This window comes from Misgurnus anguillicaudatus, chromosome 21, assembly GCF_027580225.2.
Source record: "Misgurnus anguillicaudatus chromosome 21, ASM2758022v2, whole genome shotgun sequence".
NCBI lineage: Eukaryota > Metazoa > Chordata > Actinopteri > Cypriniformes > Cobitidae > Misgurnus > Misgurnus anguillicaudatus.
The window spans coordinates 23,282,331-23,306,458 of record NC_073357.2 but is presented as its reverse complement, the minus strand read 5'-3'; the positions used below and the strand labels follow the sequence as shown (position 1 = coordinate 23,306,458).

Below are 24,128 nucleotides of genomic sequence, written 5' to 3'. Positions count from 1 at the left end.
TTAGCTCTCTGTTCATTTAGATGATCTTATCACCTAAAGATTTGGCTCTTTATCCAAATCTAAGCATTTTAAGAAATAGTAAGAAAAGCACTTTGTTTTATTCTACTTGGAGTTACTTTTTTCTTGATTAACAAGAACTGACTCACTCACTTGAATTTCCCTACTCTGTTATTATTCATACAAACATCTCAATACTGAAAGGCAAATAATATCATAGCCACAATCCCATTAAGGCATTTAAGGTTACGCACAGTGAACTCAAGCATATAAATGTAACCAAAAAAGAGTCAAGACTGTGTTTAGTCTGTCAGGTATTTAACCTCTCATTGTAACCCTTTCATAAACATAACTATTGAGGACACTTTAATGTTTTAGGTCTTGGATAAACACTGGACATTTATAAAATACATTTAGAAGAGTAAATTAAATCTAGAAGCCTCTAGAATGACAGAGGCGGCAGACAGACCAATGGTTATACGATTTGCAAAAGGAAACTTTCCATGCATGTCTGATCGGTATCATTGGCACTGTAATGCCAGACAGGTGGCTTGTATTTAGAGATACCAGGTGGATATGAATAAAGAACAAAATTAAGCATGGCCTCATAAAGATTTGTTATGGAACAAACTATGTTGTTTCCAGTGTATCATGACTTGTTTTTGACTAAAGTAGAACTAAAGCCAAGAAAAAACTGTATGATTACACTAACATATGCCAAAAAATATCAGAAACAAGATCACAAATGATGTCACCTTAATGACCTTTAACAAGAAATTAAGTCCTAATAGAATATAGAGACTATAGTGCAAGCATTTACTGCTGTTCTTAGACTAAAGACACACATTACAACTCATCTTACCTGTACCATCTTTGCTGCTACTGCTGCTTTGATGTGTCCGTAGCTCTTCTGACTTATAGAAGTCAATGCTAGCATATGTGTTAAGGCTTGAAGTACTACTCCCTGAACCTCCAGTTCCCATAGAACCCCCTGCAGCTCCACCACCCAACACAGAGGAAAAGAGACGGGCAACAGGTGTGTGGACAGCTGCCTGCCCCTCTGTGGTAGTGTGGGGGCTTTCCTTGTTAGCCAGGTCCAAGTCTATGTAATTGAGACCCTGCTCCATGGATGTCTGTGAAGAAGATAGGCTAGGTAGTCCGGGGTTTATGTACTGAGATGAGATGTCTGCTGAGCTGTTACCCCAAAGCACACCATCAAAACCAAGCCGACGGGCTATAGCTTGGGAGTGTTCAGGGAATGCAGGGGAAGATGATGTTGTAGAGCAAGCTGGCAGTGAGGAAGGAACCTGGAACGTTTCAGAGCAATGTCGTCGACGACCTTGAAGATCTGCTCGGATTACCTTAGCTCCGAGGTCTGGGTTTGGAATCTTGGCAAGGGGAAAATCTAGTCCTATTCCTAAACCTAGAGCTGGAACTATTGGTTCAGGCTGGTCTGGCAAAGAGGCTTTATTTTTTGATTTATCTGATCTTTTGTCTGAGTTCAGGCTAAAGGCCATCTTTGTGTAGTCACCACCACAGGCTGTAGGTGAATCTCCAGACTGTGGTGCTGATGCTTGCCTGCTTTCTCTATGTCCCATCTCACCCTCAGCTTCATCATCATGTAGAGGTGTTGATCTATGTTCATCTGAGGCTTTAGGGGCTGCTGCTGGTGTAACTGGGGGAGTGGGAAATGAAGGAAACCCAAGTGGTGTGAGGGAGAGGGGTGAAGGGGAAGGAGAGGCTCCAAGCTCCATGTTGACGTACTCAGAGGCAGCTGGCAGGAGAACAGAGGTGGAGGAGCTTTGGGCGAAGGGCAAGAAGCCAGCAACACAAGACGTTGGCCTGGGTAAGGGGCGATGGGCACTAGGTGGAAGAGTAGTATATAACTGAAATCCTTTGTTTCCACTTCCTCCTGTCTTTGTGTTCCTCTCACCTTTGAACTCAATGCTGACGTACTCCCCAGGGCTTTTAGGTTCAGAAGGAAGGGGTGTCTCATGAACTCTTGGAAGAGTGTTGGCTTTAGAGATGTCCACAAACAAGCTAAGTGGACGGCCCCTCTGACCAGAATGCTTTACCCCTCCAGTCCCTTGTCTTTGCTGCATGGATCCCTGATCATCCTTTGCAGTAGCACCTATTCTTCCTCCTGTCCCCTTGGCAGCTTTGTCCTCACCTTCACCCAAGCTCTCACTGCTGGCTGAACTGGAAGAATATGAGGATGATGAAAGGGACAGATGTCGGCCAACAGGTGGTTCCTGATGCTTGGACTTGTTATTATTAAGTCCTCTACCTCCACCGAGACCTCTACCTCCATTAACCAGATGCTTCCCTCTTCCTGGCCCTTCCTCAAAGTGAGTTGAGCTGTTATGTTTGTAGGAACGAGGAAGAGAATAGTAAGAGTATACCATCTTAGGTGGGGGCTGTTGAAGATGCAAGTCAGATGGTCGCAGGGGCTCATGTTGTGGTGGTGTGCTATTGGCAGAACGTGCACTAATAGGTGACATATTCATATAGTCACTTCCAGTTCGGCTATCTGCGCTGCTACTGCCAATCCAGGCAGAGGGGACCCCTCGTTGATCTGGTGAACAGCTACTATTAGGAGACATCATCATGTAGCCATCTGTGCCAGAAGGTGGTGGGCGGATCTGCTGGGGGGGTGAAATGCTGTTATTGGGGGTCATGGCCATGTAGTCATCTGCAGGTTTTGAGTCTGAATCTGATACTGCAACTGAAAGGGAATGTGAATGGGATACAGGGGAAGCTGTAACTCCTGGCAACATGGACATATATCCATGATCTATTGCTCCATTACCTCCACCAGTAACGGCAGGGCCAACTGTTCCATTACTACCAGCATCGCATTTGTTGTCTGCAGCTACCTCTAGGTATCCTGTTCCACCTGTTGTTGTTCCAGACTCTTGCCTTGCACTAAATGACTCTTGGCTGGTGGTACGCATCATAATTGCATAATCATCCTCTTCAAACGCTTCCTCTCCAGCTCGACGGAGGGGTGCTAGTCTCTCTAAGGCCATGGGTGGGAGGGAAGCCCGCTTACTCATGAGCCTGCGCTCTGCTTCACACTCTCTGCTAGAAGAGCGTCTCAGAACCCTCCTGGTTTGTGGTAATGCATTTTGGGGTTGTTGAGTTTTAGATGCCCCTCTCTGACCCATAAGGATGTAGTTAGATGCCTCATCTCCAACAGAATGTTTACCTGAGCTACCTGCAGAACCAGTCTGCATTGTTGGTGTTTGCAGAGAGTGCTCACCAGGGCTTGAGCCATATTCATCTGAGGATCCATAGTCACTGAGAGAGCCTGAGACAGAAGGGTGCCGGAGAGGTATTTGACTGTATACACTAACATTACCACCCCCACCGCTGCTATCTGTCCCAGTTCCACAAAACTCAGATGTATGACCAGAGCTAGAAGGTTGACTTGATGCAGTTGAAGCAGCTGGGGTTGAGGTGGATCTCATTAGAGCATGCTGTGCCTTGACTGGGGTGGGAGCACGAACAGATGTTGATCTCAGTATAGGGGTATTTGAGCATGACCCATTGGTGGTAGGACTTGAACATGATGCAATACCTCCTGTTGCTGCACCAGCTAAATCATCAAAATTTCCACCATCACTGGACGTTCGACTTCGGGGAAAGCTGTGTCGAGGATTTGGAGAGCTGTTATTGCTGTTCTCACCTCCTCCAGTACTTCCTGGTGGTTCAGTCCGTGGACGTCTTGTAAACCCAACTTGGCTAGGTGGTGGGTTTGGGTGATGGCGTCGAGATGGAACGCTGATAGGATTTGATGCTGTGCTACCGCCTCCCGCTCCTGCAGCAGTTGACTGTGACTTACTACGTTGTCGGAATTCTTCACTCAGGGCTTTCATGGCTTCTAACAGTGTTTCATGCATATTTTGTGCCACTACAGAATCTTCCACTTGCATCCAAAACTCTCCAGGGCCAGTTACAGCAGAGCGGCCCACCTCCACGAAGAAAAAGTTTTCAGAGTGACCACAGCGTCTCACATTCATGAGCTGAAGCACAACAGCTGCTGCATCAGAGTTTAGCTTGACAAAGTTTACTGTCTTTTCAGTCAGGCAGAGGCGGTAGATACCAACCAAGTTCTTGGCTTGCCCTAGACCTTTAGGCCAAACCTTTACTTGCCAGACCTCTTTGAAAGCAGGACCAGGGGTTGGTACTCCATAGTCTTCCCCATTCCCACTGTCACATAGTGCTTTACCTGTAAAGAGAAGAAAAAACACATCTAAGTATTGGCTTACTGCATAACTGCTAAATTTAGAACATAAATGAAAGGAAATTCAATAAGCACTTTTTAAAAAACATTTTTAATAATGGATCTGATATACAAGGGTTTTAAAACCATTATCAGTAATGCTGGTAATGTCATTTTATGCAGCATGTGGTGCTCTACAATTGTTCTAAAACAACTTGCAAACCATCCTAGTGCTGCAGTGTTTCTAATACATTCATTTATTTGTGGCAGCCCGCAACAAAATCTGATGACCACAAATAGATTTTGTATTGCACGTTTTTCACTACTTCTCCCCGCTACCACTCCCCCTACCATTATTCACAACCAGTCACCGCGCTACCAGTAGTTAGTTAGATGCCATCTCGCCTGCCATGTACACTGCATTTTTTGTCATTTTGAGTTGCTCCACATAGTCAAGATATTCACACTTGTAATCAATAGTCAAAATGACTACAAATATTAACTGTAATAATAATAACCACACACTCTGACAACTGTAGAACAAGGAGATAGTTACTGTATGTATCAAGAGCACCAACCACACTCAGCCATTTATTAAATAAGCAAGCTGTCAAACAACCCCACCAACACACACACACAATCCCTGTGATCTCTCTTTACCCTTACGGGGTTTTGAATATTTGCACCTGCCCTAACTACCTTGCATTCTTCATGTGAGGCCCCAAGCAAGTCAACGACAGGGTCCCTACATTGTAATGTACAGTCATAAAGATATAACGATAGAGAAACATTACAGTCTACCAAATATCAATCACCCCTTTAACGTTATCAAACTTGTACACAGTCACTGGTTAAAACTGTATGAGAGCAATGTGGTAGGTAGTTACAATGAACTCTCTTTAGATATAGGTAAAAACCTCAATATTGCAACTATTAATTATGTGTCTTCCTACTGGAAGTATTCCATGTTCAACTCTTCAACATGTTGGCTGAACAATTTGTTTATTCTCTTTGCTTGTAAGGTAAGTTTCCAAACGACAAGAAGCACCTGGTTAATAACAAAAAGTTAACAGTGAAAACCAGTTGACAGATTGACGAGGTGCTCGCTTTAAGTAAAGAGCTCTCTTTCTCTCACTCTCTCTGGGTACAAGTGCTGGCAAAGCTCCCCAGAAAGTCCTACGACCAACAGCTCTGTGAACACTTGCAAGATGTTCATAATCCTGTAGGAACTCGCTCTTTAAGCCTGTTTTAAATTGAAGGGCTTTTCTTAATCTGATGCAGCCTGCCCCAAAAGACCAGCATGTGGAAAGCATTACTCTCCTGGGTTTGAATATAAGTTTGTTATCACTAGCCTGCCTAAATTTACCAGTTGTATCAACAGCCTTAGATCATCGGGAAACCAGAGTTAGTCTGTTGTTATTGCCTAATACAGTAAATAAAACATAAGTTGATTATCAATTTTGTGAGATTGAGATAAAGAGAGTCAATATGTTAAGCCCGGAGTCTAGTCTGTAGCTTTATTTTACGTGTACAAGAACATACGCGCACAGTCGAGCGCACAGCCTTCCAAAACATTGTTTATTTGTACGTGTATGCAGATGTTTGACGCATGAGCTTTGCAACAAATTGCAACGCATCTCTTGGGCTACATACTACATTCTCCCGTACATGCATGTGCTACCTAAGCGTACAATTACGCAATGTTTCAAAAATCTGGTGGTGCAGATACAGTATGCGCACACTCTTCTTATGACAGATATTGTGTCACGCGCAGTGTACTAGTACACCCGGCTAAGTGTAAAAAATTGACCATACTTCGACCTTTTTAGTATTCAAAAAGTATTTGTGTGTGTGCACTCTCAGAATTAAAGGTACTGTTGTCACTGGGGCAGTAGTACACATTCAAAAAGTACACATTTGTACCTAAAGAATTCATTTTAGAACCTCAAAGGAACATATTAGTGCCTCACAGATTTATATCTGTACCTAAATGGTCCATATTAGGACCATTTCAAGGGTACCACCCCAATGATAGCTTTTGTACCTTTATTTCTTAGTGTGTGTGTGTGTGTGTGTCAAAAAATGCTGTTTGGGTTCTTGTGCCTACTTTTTGGGAACATTTTGCTCTAGTACACAGGAGCATTATACGTCATTTTACAGAGTCTCTTACTGCGAATCTGAGCATCACAATGTTTCCAACACAAATGGGACAATTACAACCATATGTTTAAAACACACCGTAGCGTGCAGGAGAAAGGACACCCTCATCTGTTGTCTCACCAACATATCCTTTACCATTTCCAGAAAATGTCAATTGTGGTAACAATGTTTTTTTCTCTTCAGTTCTCCTTTCGCTTAATAGAAAAATTAACCATTTTTTAAACATGGTTTGCGTCACTGTGTATGCGATGTAGGCCACCCTGCGTGTGTGAACTTAAGTAAAACTGGTAGGCCACATTAGATGAGTCATAGACAAAGCCACACATGACTATTTAATGACTATCCATGGAAAGGTGAAAAAGCTGCTTTAGGACTCAGGCACATCCAGTTTCCTTGTGGGAAAGCAGGTAAAAATCTGTTTGAATTGAAATCAAGCGGACTACAAAAAACTATTCGAAAAACCTTTTGACAAAAAGTCGAACAATCTGACGTATTTATCCATAGAACAAACATGTATTAAATTTAGTAAAAGGATTTTCTTTAAAAAAAAATCCAGATAATTTATTCACCACCATGCCATCCAAAATGTTGATGTCTTTATTTGTTCACTCGAGAAGAAATTATGTTTTTTGAGAAAAACATTCCAGGATTTTTCTCATTTTAATGTACTTTAATGGACCCCAACACTTAACAGTTTTAATGCAGTTTAAAATTGCAGTTTCAAAGCACTCTAAATGATCTCAAACGAGTCTTATCTAGCAAAACGATTGTCATTTTTGGCAAGAAAAATAAAAAATATGCACTTTTAAAGCACACTTTCTAGTCATCCTACGGTCCTGTGACGCGCCAGCGTGACCTCAAGTAATACGTTATCACGTCAAGAGGTCACGGATGACGTATCGAAACTACGCCCCAGTGTTTACAAGTGTGGAGAAAGAGGACTGTACCGACGTTGTTGTATGTCGAATGATACTAATTAATGTCTTTGTTTCAGTTTATTGTTTAAATTGGTCCGCAAATGTGCGTTTCATATATGTGACACATGACCTTTCCACGGCATTACGCAATTACGTGAGGTCGCGCTGGCTCGTCACACAAGATAAGTTGTAGTTTAAAAGTGCATATTTTTTATTTTTCTTGCCAAAAATGACAATTGTTTCACTAGATAAGACCCCTATGCCTAGTTTGGGATCGTTTAGAGTCCTTTGAAGCTGCGTTGAAACTGCAATTTGGGGTCCATTAAAATTAGAAAAATCCTGGAATGTTTTCCTCAAAAAACATAATATTTCTTCTCAACTGAACAAAGAAAGACATCAACATTTTGAATGACATGGTGGTGAGTAAATTATCTGGATTTTTTTTTAAAGAAAATTGACTAATCCTTTAATGCTTAGGGTGCAAGTTTGAGTACAGTTACATTTTTACATCTTTGGCTGCTGCATTGGGTGTCATGCTATTAGCACTGTATATTTAAGTTAATAAAGCTTTCAAGTTAACAGCGGTTGTGAACCTTTAAAACTTTAAATGGTGTCTCTCAAAGGCCCCTGCATTGTGTTCCATTCTATTGAGCTCTATTCAGCTGTGTTTAAAGACTCATAAGAAACACTTCTGCTCGGTGTGAGGTGGACATGACCCTAAACCAGCCGTGTCGTGCCGACAACACACTTATTAGGCAATTGTGAAAATATCTGGACCTGCACATCCGTTAATGTAATAATAATGATGCTTGCTTTAGCACACAACAACAATAAAAAGTAAGAGAGCACAATGTGTAACTCTCATAAAATACATTTAACAGCTGGCCCTTTTTCTTTAAATGCCCTCTTAACAACATGCTCAGTGTTTATAACCAGCACATAATACACATTGATCTGACCAAAGTCCCTGTACCTTTGATTGTACAACGTAATCTGTTTGTCCTGATCTAATCTTTCTCTCTTTATTATGCGATAAATAAACCTGGCGATCAAAACATTTTTGCAGCAACTTTAAGCAGCTGAGGGTCTGGTGCTAGAATAGGTGGGAATGCACATGACATTCTGCAGCAACTGGCCGCTGAACTCATGAGAACAGAATTTCACACTACGTCTACAATTACGAGAGCTTTAGTAAAGTCTAGCTTTAGGGCCACTAAAAATCGGCAGCGCAAATCAGCGTTTTTAACTAAAGCTTTCATCGGGCTATGAATGACAAAAGTTACAGAACCTGAAATATTACCCCTAATAAAATATTTGAAGTTAAAAGATTTTCTGATATTCATACCTAATGTGCAGAGACAAGTATTTAAAGGTCTTTTGTGGACTTTCTTTCTCTGTTGCAATCAAAGCATTTATTTGTTTGTTTTAATAGCCTGACATATTAGCCAACTTCAGGTTCTGCTCAACCAATAGTGTGAGTCTGAGGTATGACCAAAAAGACAGGAGTTTTATTATTTTTAAAGGAAAACACCACCGTTTGTCAATATTTTACCATGTTTGTACCTCAACTTAGATGAATTAATACATGCCTATCTTTATTCAATGCGTGCACTTAATCTTTGTACATCGCGTTGTGAATGTATTAGCATTTAGGCTAGCCCCATTCATTCCTTAGGATCCAAACAGGGATGAATTTAGAAGCCACCAAACACTTCCATGTTTTCCCTTTATAAAGACTGTTACATGAGTAAGTGTGATGGCACAAAATAAAACGTGGTGATTTTTAAGCAGATAAAACTGAGAACTATATTGTATGGCGGAAGAACACTTAAGCCCGATTTATAGCCGTGCGTAAGTTCTACGCAGTAGCTACGACGTAGGCTATCCGTAGCCTGTGCGTAGCTCTGCGTAGCCTGACGTGCACCTCGCAAAAATTTTAACAGCGCGTCAGATCTACGCGGACCGCAAGCGCTGTGATTGGTCCACCAGACCCCCTCCTGTCAGGTAAAAAAAAACTGCATCATAGGTATTTCTGTTTGCGACGGTGAAAACAAAGATGAGCCAAGTTAAGGAGTGATTTAACTCAAACTGCAACAAAAGTCGCTGTTTATTTACTTCCATCATTGCTGGTCTTCTCAAATCATACACAACAAGTTGCTGTTTCTTCTTCGTTTGTGGATTAACCTGCTAAGCTTCTTCTTCTTTGACGTTTCGCGCTGCTACTGTGGTTACACGCGTGGTTACTGCCTACCAGCGGTCTGCGCGTGTGTTTTCATGTCGACCCGGACGACGACGCCAAAGTATAAATGAAAACCGACGCGGAACCTAAGCCGTCGCGGATACACCGTAGGACCTACGCACAACTATAACGAGCCCTTTAGTTTGCAGCACTTTCGACCTCGGCGCACAGTAATATTGATGGAAGTTTGAGCGAGAGGCGGAGTAGTCAGGACTGATGAAGTTACTGTGCGCCAAGGTCAAGGTGCTTCAAACTAAGTGTTCTTCCGCCATACAACATAGTTCTCTTTTTTATCTGCTTAAAAAATTGGCACGTTTGATTTTGTGCCACCATACTTACTCGTGAAACTACTTATGTAACAGTCTTTAAATAGGGAAAACATGGAAGTGTTTGGATCGTAAGGAATGAATGGGGCTACAGTAGGCTAAATGCTAACACATTCACGACGTGCTGTACAAAGATTTAGTGCACGCATTGAAAAAAGAAAGCTATGTATTCATTTTGTCTAAGTTGAGGTAAGAATATAATAAAATATAGAAAAACTGTGGTGTTGTCCTTTAAAATATAACCTATTTTTTTTCCAGAAATCATGAAATGCAGTACACTGTAAAAAGTAAAAGTTGGATCAACTTGAAAACTTTTTAAAACTAAGTTTTATAAACTTGGATTTTCTCACTTTAAGTGAAAAATGTATGATTCATTAATTAACCAACTCAAATGATTCACTTTAAGGATTACTCCACTTTCATAAAAATAAATCCAAATATTTACCCCCCCCCATGTCATTCAAGATGTTCATGTTCGAAATAAATATTTTTTTAGGAAAACATTACAGGAGTTTTCTCCATATAGTGAACCTTAACAGTTTGCAGTTTCAATGCAGCTTCAAAGGGCTCTAAAGATCACAACCAAGGCAGTGTTTCCCACAGAATTTTTGTTAGTTAAGGTGGTAGGGTTGGTCGGGGCTGGGGGTGTGGCAATCAAAGGGGCGGGGCATAAAACACTCAAATAAAACTTAATTTTGAAGAAACAAATACTAGATTATTAATGAATTAAATGTTTTAACAGATACCTCTAACATGAATAGCTGCGTGATGAAGTGAAACTAAAGGGTTAATAAACACAAACTGAAGCAGATGTCAAAGGGCTCTAAAGCAGCCATATCACCCTGTAGCCCAAGACAGCTTGCCCACTGAAGCTAAGCAGGGCAGAGCCTGGTCAGTACTTGGATGGGAGACCACCTGGGAAAAAACAGGTTGCTGCTGGTAGTGGTGTTAGTGAGACCAGCAGGTGGTGCTCACCCTGTGGTCTGTGTGGGTCCTAACACCCCAATATAGTGACAGGGACACTATACTGTCAAAAGCACCGTCCTTCGGATGAGACGTTAAACCGAGGTCCTGACTCTCTGTGGTCATTAAAAATCCCAGGATGTCCTTCGAAAAGAGTAGGGGTGTGCCCCAGCATCCTGGCCAAACTTGCCCATTGTCCTACTAATCATCCCTCATACAAATTGGCTATTTCATTCTGTCTCCTCTCCACTAATAAGCTGGTGTGTGGTGGGCGTTCTGGTGCAATATGGCTGCCGTCGCATCATCCAGGTGGGTGCTGCACATTGGTGGTGGTTGAGGAGATTCCCCTGTTCATATGTAAAGCGCTTTGAGTACTGAGAAAAGCGCTATATAAATGTAAGGAATTATTAATTATTATTAGATGTTGTAAAACGTCGGGCGAAGGATGATAGATTACGCAAAAATTGTAAAAAGTGATTATTTCCCACTATTAATTACATTACCTTAAAGGACTGTAACTACTAGCATAAATAACATGAGCAAGAGCACTCAACAATTATATTGAATCAACAGGCACATGAAACCTAGCTAGCAGGTTGCTCGTACAACAAAATTACCAGCTAACTTTCTTTAAATTTGCAAGAACTATAGACTTATACAATAACAGACTTAAATTAACCCAAAACATAAGTCCACTTACAGACACGCGTTTTATCAACTGGCTATCCTCCAGACATGACGGACCACTTCTTTCTCATTTCGGCCGTGTGGCGGGCGTGCCTGCAGTGTGAAGTGCTTCTGGTAAATTACCATGAATTTACCAGAATGAATTTACCAGTAAATCCAAAAATGTGCTGTTCACACGCAGTGACGTTTCGTCTTTTTACCAGTAAGACATCTTTCACACATCAGTATCAAAATACCGGTAAATTCGGTGAGAAAGCGGAAGTTACCTGTGACACGCCGCGAGCTCAGTGTTGTATTTGTAAACAATCCACGATGTTCATTTCCACGGTCTGTATTTTGTTGTTTTCATGTCTGTGGTAAACACTGAAGTTGCTCATTGTTTGCACATTAGGCTTCATGGAGGGCGTGATAAGGACGTCGGCAAGTATATGGTAAGCTGTTTTAAACAACTTTGGTAAAGAAATGTGGACGTAAACTTCAGGTGTGCTCGACTTTCAAGCAGCGTGTGTGTGGAAGCGTCCATAAACAGTGCGGGGTAAACACGGCATCTGTATTAAAACGTTATGATTGGCCGTAGCTGTTAGCGCGGTCTGACGTCAGCCGTTCGAAATGCCTGTAATCTATTTTTTTTCACACATATCGCTTTCCGGTAAATTACTCGTAATCTTACAACCTTCCTTACTGGTAAATTGGCAGCACTGATTTACCGATAAGGTTCTGTTCACACATGACCTGTTAACTGCAATTTACCAGTCAATTACCAGTAAAGGCTGTATGTGTGAAAGGGACTACTGGCGCATCACAAGGCTAGTGCAAGACGAGAAGTTGGGATTAAAAATGACTTTTTTTTCGAAAATGACAATCGTTTTGCTAGACCCTTATACCTCGGTTGGGATCATTAAAAGCCCTCTGAAGCTGCGTTGAAACTGCCATTTTAAACAGCAAATCGTCAAGGTCCACTAAAGTTTATTATATTGAGAAAACTCCTGAAATGTTTTTATCAAAAAACTTATTTTCGACTGAACAAAGACGGACATCAAAAATTTGGATGACATGGGGGTTGAGTAAATTATCAGAATAATTTTTTAATGAAAGTGAAATATTTCTTTAAAGTGAGAAAATTTCAATTGAACATTTTTTAATATTTTAGATTTTAGTTTTTTTTTTAAGTAGAGAGAGCTTTCACTTTTTACAGAAAAAATCACAAAGGTTAATTTGTATTGTAACAATTACCAATGTACATTAAATAGGGCTTAACAAATAAGCAGTGCACCTGTAAATGTCACACACATTAAACAAACACACCATTTCTCTTACACACAGAAAGCGAAGGCACATATTCTCTTTTAATTTTTAATCTAATCACGCTGCCCTTGGTTGCCCACCGAGTCTGCATAACTAACCTACCTTAGATCAGATTAAATATGAGATTAGCCCTCGGCCTGGTCTGTTTCCCCCAGCCATCTATGGTGGTATTTTATACACACGCACGCACACACAGCACACTTTACTTTCAAACACTGATATATGTGCAGTCATACAGAAACACGCACCTGTGTATACTGTGGCTATGTTGTCTTTCGTTTTCAATTCCTTTATTAACACTATCTATTTCCGCTCTCTATAATTTAACAAACGCATTGACCGACACATTAATAAATAATACTTTAAGCAAATGCTAAGAAAGTAGGTCATAAATAGAAATGCCATGAGGTTTAGCGAGGTCACTGCAGTAGTGGCGCAGATCATAAACCGCAACGCTAATCCAATAAAATGACCTTAAACTGAGATTCTGCACCACAACCTCACACAGCATATTTGTATCTCAAACATTTGATGAGTTTGATGCTTGAAATGCTCAGCTTAGCTCAGGAGATTTCTGCAATCGTGCTCAGTTTCTACGTTTTGGAGGAGGAGGAGGACAGTGAAGCAGCGCTGGCAGTGTGTGTGTTACTTTACACCAGCAGAGGGGACGGTGAGGAGGGGGAGCAGGGGGGGATAGTGGGAAACAGGCACAGTTACATAAGAGTTGTTTTGATAGCGAAGTGTAGACGCAACCGCAGCTGTCTGTATATAAATAAATGCATAAATAAATACATTGTCTCAAAATGCATCAATAAACGGATGACAATTCTGTAAACTAAAGATGCATTTTTAATCTACATTCATAATAAACAGTCAAAAACAACTAACGGCTACACTCTGGGTCAAAAAAAGGATGAGCAAAAAAAAGAGACGGTTGTTTTTAACTCAAATGCTGGGTTGTTTTAACCCATTGCTAGGTCAAATATAAACATTTTCTTTTAAAAATAACACAAAAACAATATACAAAATCATACTCTCTACTGAAATGTGGCATGGTCCCTAAAGCTAATGAAACATGGTCATAACTCTTTTATGTTTCTCCATGTTTTCACATTTCTTTGATAAAGCATTGTGTTAGCACCACAAAGGTTGTGGGTTCAATCCCAGGACCTTAAATGCATCATGTCTGCCAAATGCATAAATGTAAATATGACAAGTAAAAAGCACATATATTGGTAAACAATTTTAAGCAATAGTTTAAGAAATTAATCGTAACATTATGCTGCATTTACACCAACTGCGTTTCAGGCGTCAAAATTGAGTCTACCGTGCCTAGTTTGCACTTGAACAGTGTGAATGAATTTGCGCGTCTAGAGGGAAGTAGACGCACGGAAAAAGCAAGCATTTGATGCGCGTCATGGTACGTTTACACCAACCGCGGTAGAGGCGTGAAGCGCGAGTAATTTCAATGTTAAGTCAATGTGCAGACGCGTTGACGTGCGTCAGGAGGTCCCGCGGCGCGGAAGAGGTGTTCGGCGCCGATCGGAAGGCGCGTTTCCGCCTCATTCGCGCGTGAAGCTCGCGCGAAAGGCGCGAATTGAGAGTTGTGCGCGGTACGCGCGAATGGTGCTTTTGTGCATTTTGCGGTTCACGCGAATTTGCGGCTGACGCCCGAGTTGAAAAATGTGAACTTTGGCGGAATTTCGCGCCGCGTTAACCAATCAGGAGCCTGCCTGCTGCTGTGGTGGCAGCCCCGCCCGGAGTCACTCACTCAAGCAGTCACTCGGAGCTATATGACACAAGTTGTAATTTCTATAGAGGAGACAGGAATCAAAAGGACCTCGCTTGGAAGAGTGTCAGTAAGGACTTTGGGCAACCTGGCAAGTTGTAATACACACTTCACTTTTGAGTCACGTGACGTTTATCAACCCGCGCCGTTTATTTTCCCCCTATAGTAAGGTTACCCAATACAAACTGGTAACTTTCTTGATAAATGCACAAGTAACATCAGTCATCTTGCAAACAGACACTCGCACAGCAGTTGCCCCTCCCACAAGAAGCGGATTTTGCTTCGGACGCGCGTCAAATGCTTGCTTTTCCGCGCGTCTACTCCGCTCTACACACGCGAATGCATTCAAAGTGTTCAAGTGGCAAACTAGGCGCGGTAGACGCGATTTTGACGCCCAAAACGCGTTTGGTATAAACCATGCCCTGCATAATGCAGGGTTTACACCAAACGCGTTTTGGGCATCAAAATCGCGTCTACCGCGAAATTGGGTAACGCGGCGCGAAATTCCGCCAAAGTTCAAATTTTTCAACTCGGGCGTCAGCCGCAAATTCGCGTGAACCGCAAAATGCACAAAAGCACCATTCGCGCGTACCGCGCACAACTCTCAATTCGCGGCTTATATATATATATATATATATATATATATATATATATATATATATATATATATAGATAGATAGATAGATAGATAGATAGATAGATAGATAAACATGTGACAGACAGGAGCAAAATTAGGTTACTTCCCCTTTAAGCCCAAATTCCGGACCCTATGGTACACACATATATATATATATATATATATATATATATATATATATATATATATATATATATATATATATATATATATATATATATATATATATATATATATATATATATGAAGAGTTTGGTTCCAAAACGCGATAAATGCCATTTTTGAAAAAAATGAGTTACTGCCAAAATCAGTATTATATCAGGTCAGTAGTTAAAAGTAAATTCTTAATTTTACGCAAAATCCAATATCCGCCGTGTTATTCTGTCATCTTTTCTCCCTTTTTTCCCAAAATGCGATAAACGCCACTGCTCCTTTTTTACAGAACGCAATAAATCCATTTCTGATATTACAGTCCACCAGTCACGCAATGTAAACAAACAATGGCGGACGCGCTGAGTACACGGAGTCCTAGTTTTCCTCATCTACTTTGTACTTCGTGATCAACAAACAAAACAAAATAATACTTTAATTGCATCGCTAAACCTGTGATGGTTTTCTGTGATGGGAAAGAAACGTAAGCCATCAGCATCTAATATTTTCCCTGAGAGGCACTCGGGAGACGGGTGCTTGTTCTCCCGACAGCAAGCTTCTCATGCTAACACATTGACCCCAGAGGATCTTATGAAAAACTTTACATTATTTTACTCAAAGTCAACGAAAATCGAGCAGGACCAAAAACATTTTACAGCTGATCTCTGTGAAAGACGGTAAGCGATGACGTCAAGTAACCGAAATGACAGTGATCTTAATATGACAAAGTAAGTGTTTTGATTAATGACATTAATGTTTATATTTTTAATTAGTGTGTACAACTAGTCAACTAAATGAATATAACATGGCAAAGATGAATGCACATTTATATAGGCTATTGATTCAATAGATTTATAGCATTTTGAATAAAAACTTGTCATCGATTTATTGCATTTTGTGGAAAAAAGAATCCGTTTTTATAATAAATCTGTGAAAATCAACTTATGGATTTGAATTTTTTATGTTTTTATAACCTAAAGATGCTATGTGAAAGTTTGTAACAGAAAATAGTTGTTTTCATCTTGTCACTTTCTTGGTATAGAAAACACGTTTTTACCAAAATTTGTCAAAATGGATTTATTGCGTTTTGGAACCAAACTCTTCATATATACATTATCATTCCTTTATTTAGTTTTGTTTGTTTTTATCATCTTTTTATGCTTGTATTTTTTTGTGAGGATTTTGTGAGAATTATGAACATTTCTATGGTATTAAAGATTTTAATAACAGAAAAACCTTATTAAAACATTAAAAACCCTACCGTGATACATATCGTTATCATGATATAAAATTAAACCTATTGTGATAGAAGATTCTGGTCACATCGTCCACCCCTATGCAAAGCTATTTAATACAATGAAAAACAGCATTTAAAAAAATGCTACAAAACTTTGATAAGTAGTATGAATCTCCAAGTAAAACATACATTTTCAAAAAGCAATTTTAAATTTAGAGATTTTATTTTTGAAAGATATATTTATTAAATAATTACATTTAAATATGTGTTATGTGTATTAATATTTACTACCAGGTAAACCTTGCAAAAAATTTTATTTAAATAATCACAACAATGTGTGAAAATTATTTCATGAACAAACAAACAAAATCTATGTGAACTAAACGTCAGCCCTAAAACAGGCAATGAATCGTCATAATCGGCACAATTTATTAGACAATTAACCGTCAGCCAAATTTCATAACCGTGACAGCCCTACCTACAGCCCTCTACCTGCTTTAATGACATCAGTAGAAAAGTTTTTTGACTAAACTCCGCCCACAGGAATACGTCAGTCGCCAGCTAAGCTAACGGCAAGCTAAGCTGCTATCGAATCACAACACACTAAACAAGCTACACAATCAGTTACTTATTTCTGAAGGAGGGACTTCATAGAACAAGGAAGACATCAGCCCGTTTGAGGACAGTGAAAACAGCGCTATACAGATAAGTCAATTGTGTTAAAAATACCGCGTTTTTTTACACGTGAAACATGAACACATGTTATATTGCGCACTGTAAACACAATCAAAGCTTCAAAAACACAGAAAGAACGGGACCTTTTAACTGAAATTTGTGTAAGCATGCAAGACCAGACATGATCTTTCTATCACCTGGCGCTATTAAAGGTAAGCAAAACGTGGAAGAAAGCAGAGTAACAGCTGCCAGTGTGAGCATGAGAGCCAAGTGTCCCTGTCTGTTACCTATTTCTATAGTAAACAAGGAAGGAACACACATGAATGCCCCAAGCATCTCTTACACACAAACACAGCATCTCTAATAAACATGTTACTTTTGCACATGTGTTTTTTGTTATGCACACAAAAAAAAGACACAAATGCTGGCACTGCCACGTTAAACCGGATGAATCCTTTGCAGGGTCAACGATATCATCATGATTATTCTAAATCTGCTTGTGTTTTTTTATTTTCAGTGCCACGTGGAAACGTATTTGTGGTTGTTGCTTTGCCAAACCCGAGTTGGAGCGATGATAGATGTAACAAGCGAGAGGAAGAGTTTGGCTGTCCACACCAGCAACAGAGACTGACCGATGAGCACTCATTCCGGCAGAGCTCTTAACTAATTTTCTACCAAGCACGAAGGTCGAGGTAATTGTTTACCCTCCAATTTATGCAGTAGACATTTGTACATATTATAGTGCCACTCTGCTGTTTGGTACATTGTGAAATGTTTCCCACCTAAAAACAAATATTTTTACTTAAAATTTACCATAATGAGCAGAGTTGCATTGTATGCTCTGCAATTATTTCCCAGAAGTCTTTAAGGTCTAATTGGTGTGACGTCTTACCAGTGCCTGTTATTTTCATTGTTTCTCATTGGGAATTACGTATTCAAAAATATATGAACGTGAACAAATAAACCCAACAACCTTTCCCAGTTCTTAGAGATGAACCATGAATAAACACTTCAATAGAAGTCCATTACATGACACTTCAGGAAAACAGTAAATGTAGTCAGCGTTGGCACAAACATGTCTTCGAGGGGGTGTGTGATGTCGAAAATAAATAAATAATAATAATTTACTTATGTTTTGTAATCTCGTATCATACATTGAAGGTGTTTATTAAGTATCAATATGAGTGACTGCATTGAAATAATTATTTATTTAATGAAATCTCTTTAATTAAACATGACTTATGCAGTTACAGGGCTTGAGAAGACCCTGATGGATATTTCCGTCACTGGTTAGGGGAGATGAACCGTGTTACATTTCACGATCTGGCTAAGTTTAAACTGCATTTAAGGACAAGCTAATTCGCAGCATGGTGTTAAACCGTAATAGGCAGCCAAAAAGCAGACTTAAGCCCGCCGCTATCCACCCACAAGCTCTCACTCCCATTGACGGGATGGTGTAGGTGTATGTCTGCCTGCGTGTGTCCGAGATCTCGAAGAGACAATAATTACCAGCACATTAAGCAGATGAGTGAGGGTTGGGAGAGTTTAACCTTTGAGCATCAGCAGTGAGCCAGAACGGCATCACAGCAACACACACAGATATAAAACGCAAGTACGCACACTGCTTAACACTGTAGCGGCAATGCCATGGTGCTGTTTAAAAATTAAGGAAAATAGGAAGCTCAAACTGAGCTAACATTTCAGGGTCATTCCTGTTTCCATATAAACACTAGCTTTCCGAAAAGTCTGAAGAGCCTTGCATGCATGACGTGGCTTTAACCATGGTATGCATGCAGTTAACGTTTTTCTTTTTCTGAAAAACTATTCAAATAGCACTTTACAATATGGTTATATTTGTTAACACCAGTTAATACACTAGCTAATAAACTAACAATGGACAATACTTCTACAATATTTATTATCCTTAATTCATGTTAATTTTAACTTTATTTATTAATACATTTTAACATTAGTTACTGTTAAAATGTATTTACATTATATATAACAGGTTTACATTAGTTAATATACACAATGAACTAACATGAATAATTGTATAGGCATTAACTAACATTAAAGCGTAATAAACCCCTGGTCAGAGCCTGACTCCATACCACTGACCATATTTGAAAAATGCAAGAAAAGTGGGCATATCCCAATGGAGATAGAGGGGACGAACTAAGTTCATACCAAGTGTGTGGTGAGATCGTAACAAGGGCGTGGTGAGCTTGAACCTGCTTACATCACAAGTTATTTTTTGGACCCAACATCCAATAGAAAAATTCAACTGGAGTAGCCACCGTTCAACCTGAAGAGGGCAGCACTCAGACGTTTTTAGACCATATATTGTAGTATTGAAACACTTTATATCCAAATGTCAAAAAACTTACTAAAATCAATGAACAGCACTAATAAAGCATCATTCTTACAGATCATTAACTAAAAAAAGTTGGTTAAGGGTTTAGTTACTCTTTAAAGGAACAGTATGTAGGATTGTGGCCAAAACTGGTATTGCAATCACAAAACTTGTGGCTAAACCTGGTACTGCAATCACCCAATTGGTGGCCAATACACAAAATGACAACATAAACATCAGTTGAGGGCTGCAACTCCACTTTTTAAATGACAATATCCTGGCCAGACCACTGTTGTGAGTGATATAAGTATTTGAAATGAAAATGATTTTTTAATGTCTGGTGACATATCAGGGCCATTTTATGATTAATTGATATACATTTCTTACATACTGTTCCTTTAAAGGGATAGTTCACCCAAAAATGAAAATTTTGTCAGTAATGACTCACCCTCATGTCGTTCCAAACTCGTAAGACCTCCGTTCATCTTCAGAACACAGTTTAAGATCTTTTATATTTAGTCCGAGAGCTTGTTGACGCTTCATTGAAAATTTACGTACGGTATACTGTCCAGAAAGGTAATAAAAACATCATCAAAGTAGCCCATGTGACATTACTGGGTCAGTTAGATTGTGTTGAAGCATCGAAAATACATTTCGGTTAAAAAATAACAAAAATTACGACTTTATTCAGCAATGTCCTCTCTTCCGCGTCTGTTGTGAAGCGCATCCACGAGACTAAATTCACGTGAATGCAATGACACGGATGACGTACGACGCGGCTGACGTGTTATCTGGTGCACCCCAGCTGTTTTTTTTGTGTGTCCGGGCTTCGTTTACAGTCTGAAGGAGACACACGTTGTAAGTTTGAAAAAAAAACTTCGCAAACATGTCTGATGATAACAGGTCAGCCGTGTCACTGCAGTCACGTGACTTTAGTCTCGCACATGCACTTCACAACAGACACGGAAGAAAAATCGATGCTAAATAAAGTTGTAATTTTTGTTATTTTTGGACCAAAATGTATTTTCTAATTGCAAATCTTGAAATACGCCCATGCATTAAAAAAATAAATCAATAAAATGCAACCTTTTGCAAACAAGACTGCAGTCACGTGACTTTAGTCTCGCGCATGCGCTTCACAACAGACACGGAAGAAAAATCAATGCTAAATAAAGTAGTAATTTTTGTTATTTTTGGACCAAAATGTATTTTCAAATTGCAAATCTTCCAAAAAGCCCATGCATTAAAAAAAATAAATCAATAAAATGCAACCTTTTGCAAACAAGACTGCAGTCACATGACTTCAGTCTCGCGCATGCGCTTCACAACAGACGATGAAGAAAAGACGATGCTAAATAAAGTAGTAATTTTTGTTATTTTTGGACCAAAATGTATTTTCAAATTGCAAATCTTCCAATAAGCCCATGCATTAAAAAATAAATGAATAAAATGCAACCTTTTGCAAACAAGACTGCAGTCACGTGACTTCTGTCTCGCGCATACGCTTCACAACAGACGCGGAAGAAAAGACGATGCTAAATAAAGTCGTAATTTTTGTCATTTTTGGACCAAAATGTATTTTCGATGCTTCAACATATTCTAACTGACCCACTGATGTCACATGGACTACCTTGATGATGTTTTTATTACCTTTCTGGACATGGACAGTATAGCGTACATAGATTTTCAATGAAGGGTCAACAAGCTTTCGAACTAAATATAAAACATCTTAAACTGTGTTATGAGTTTGGAATGACATTATTTTCATTTTTGGGTGAACTATCCCTTTAACAAAGAATAATGAATGCTAAGATATATATTGCTTATATATCTGATCAGTAGTGCCAATGGTGGACAGTTTCTCCAACTTAACAACTTCTCACTGTTCACAGCTGTACAAATATCCAACTTAGTATATCTGCTCACAGCGCCGAGTCGTCTTGATATTTTTTCTATTAGATTCGAAGCTAGAAATCCACACAAAACCGAGCATCCTCCCCAATGCAGGTGAACTTCCCTGGACTTTCTTTCTTTATTTAAAAATGTTTTGGCACACCTGGTCAATAAATCTCAACCTCAACATTATGTACCATTGATAATATACCTAAAGTAAACTTTATTTAGCTCTGCTTGTTCATACATGCACGTCTGTGTAGGTTTCGAGTTCAGCCACTGTACTTGATTGTTTAGCATTGTTCTGTATTGTTTTCAAAACTTTTCAGTTAATGCACTCAATGACATTGGTTACAGTATGTACAGTATGTGGTTAGTCAGGAATATACTGATAAAATACAGTCCAAAAAACACACGTCAAAGGGAAAATATTCAGCTGCAGTTGTACGTTAATCAGCAAGGGTATGATTACCAGTTAAATCTTTTTTTTTATTTTGTGGATTTTTTAAAAATCGACTTTCTAAGTGGTAAGCTGTTGGTGCCAAACAGTGATGAAGGTGAATGAATGCATGGATAAAAAAATCTTAAGTGAATGGGTTGCACACTGAACTCACTGAACCAACTGAATATATCAAAGGAGATAAAAACGGCAAGTGAAATATCTCCCCCGGCACAAGTTGGACAGCAGGGCGTTTGTTTACTAAACAGGGAGTAAACACATGTAAAAATGAGCATAGAAAACATGTTCACGTAATTCAACAGTTATCTTGCTCATGATGAATACTACAAGCAGCAAGCAACCAGAAAACTACAGTATAGAAGAACAGTGGTTCTCAAACTTTTTCCGTGTGCGGCCCACCTTGTGTACGGTGCATTCCTTCGCAGCCCCCCCAAAGAAAATGTATGACAATAAACTGTTCTACATTTTAACATTTTAATTAAACAAAACATATTTAGTTATACAAAGTAGTGCTGTTGGTTAGTAGTCTTATTTTTTTTAGGTTTAATTACACAGAATTCATGATAAATGAATATATGAAGAGTTTCGTTGCAAAACGAGATAACCACCGTTTTTTTAATTGTTCTGAAATCTCGTTTTTTGGTTGTGCATTCCAATTAATTTCAATGCAACTGTAGTTGGTTTGTTTTGATTTAAACCTTCATAACTTAAAAAAATACAGCTAAGTAGCACCATAAAACAAAATAATAACATGATAACATAATAATAAACACGTTTTGTCAAAAATGTTAAAAAATGGATTTATCTCGTTTTGCAACGAAACTCTTCATATTTTATAAAACGTCATAAAACTGGGGCCCCCCTGGCACCATCTCGCGGCCCCCCTGGGGGCCCCGGACCCCAGTTTGAGAACCACTGGTATAGAATAAAGACAAATGTTTGATCAGTCAATTAGCAAAATGTTGCTGTTGAATGTTGCTTGTCCAGTTGGGAGGTTTATTGACGACAACTGGAGGGTAACCTTTAGTTTGACCCTTTCATCTGGTGTCATCTATAATGCTTCCCACCCCAAACGCATTCGTTTTCTTTCTGTTTGTAAATCTCATGCATTTAAAAAAGAAATCAATAAAATGCAAACCTTTGCAAACAGGACATTTTGAGAATCTATATGGACTTCTGAAAGCGGAAGGATATATGGTTTGCATCGACAAACAAATTGCATGGCATATGGCTTGAACGTTCATTATGACCTCATTATATAATTGCTAGCATGGTAATAGCACCTTGGACTTTTAACATTAAGATTGCGTCACATGTTGGGTTTGTCATATCTCCAGGAGCCGAGGAACACGCAGGTCTGTGTAATTGCTGCAGGAGTCCGGTCACTGCCCTTTTCTTCTGTTTACTCTTTACTACTGTACCTGCTATTTCCAGGCCAGTGTGTCCCGAAATGAGTTACGGGTTTTGCGAAATATGTACATTAGCATTATTTTGATTGTGGGAAATGCAAGAAATCTGATTCATTTTACTACAAGAAATAAGCTTATAAACAGTGCATGGCAACATTGTATGCAAACGTGGGTACTAAGTGTTTGAGTACCTAGGGTACACAATGTACTAAGCAAAAATCCTATGGATGTAAATGAATATAGGCATAATGCATTATTCAATAGAGCATTATGTAAGCATTACATTAAGTTAGTTCCTCAGGGATCACACATACTGGCTAAAAATAGATAGATTAAATGAACTCTATAAAGTAAGTTGCTTTTTTCCATTCATAAATGGAAATGGACGAAAAATAAAACTTTGTGAAACACTGAAAGACTTGACGGAGCTCAGGTCTCGTTGTATATCAACTGCTCGCGCAAGTTGAGCTCTATAGTGAGAATAAACGATAACATGCGCTCATAGGGTGGCAGCGTGGATAAGGAAGAAGTTGAACTTCATAACTTTAGTGTTTCCCTTCTTAAACACCAAAGCAAAAGAGGCCCCTTGCTCTGTTGGGGGGGCATGAAGGAAAACACTGTTCAAGAACATTGAATCTAAAACAAATTTAGTGATAAAGAATGGATTTGCAGGAAGCACGTGTGTTCTGATCTGCCATAGTACATG

The 24,128-nt window shown here is 39.4% G+C and overlaps 1 protein-coding gene and 1 long non-coding RNA gene across 2 annotated transcripts in view; one reads left to right on the top strand and one right to left on the bottom strand.

Moving 5' to 3' along the window:
• The window catches only part of LOC129438821 (uncharacterized), a 49,043-nt gene extending 30,320 nt beyond the window's left edge, over positions 1-18,723 (top strand). Inside the window, exon 3 of the long non-coding RNA XR_012360380.1 lies at positions 17,825-18,723. This is a non-coding gene — a long non-coding RNA (uncharacterized lncRNA). The remainder of the gene's footprint in view (positions 1-17,824) is intronic.
• The window catches only part of LOC129438774 (insulin receptor substrate 1-B), a 53,666-nt gene that overhangs the window by 28,692 nt on the left and 846 nt on the right, over positions 1-24,128 (bottom strand). Inside the window, exon 2 of the mRNA XM_055197697.2 lies at positions 860-4,228. Coding sequence (XP_055053672.2) covers positions 860-4,228 — 3,369 coding nt within the window. The remainder of the gene's footprint in view (positions 1-859; positions 4,229-24,128) is intronic.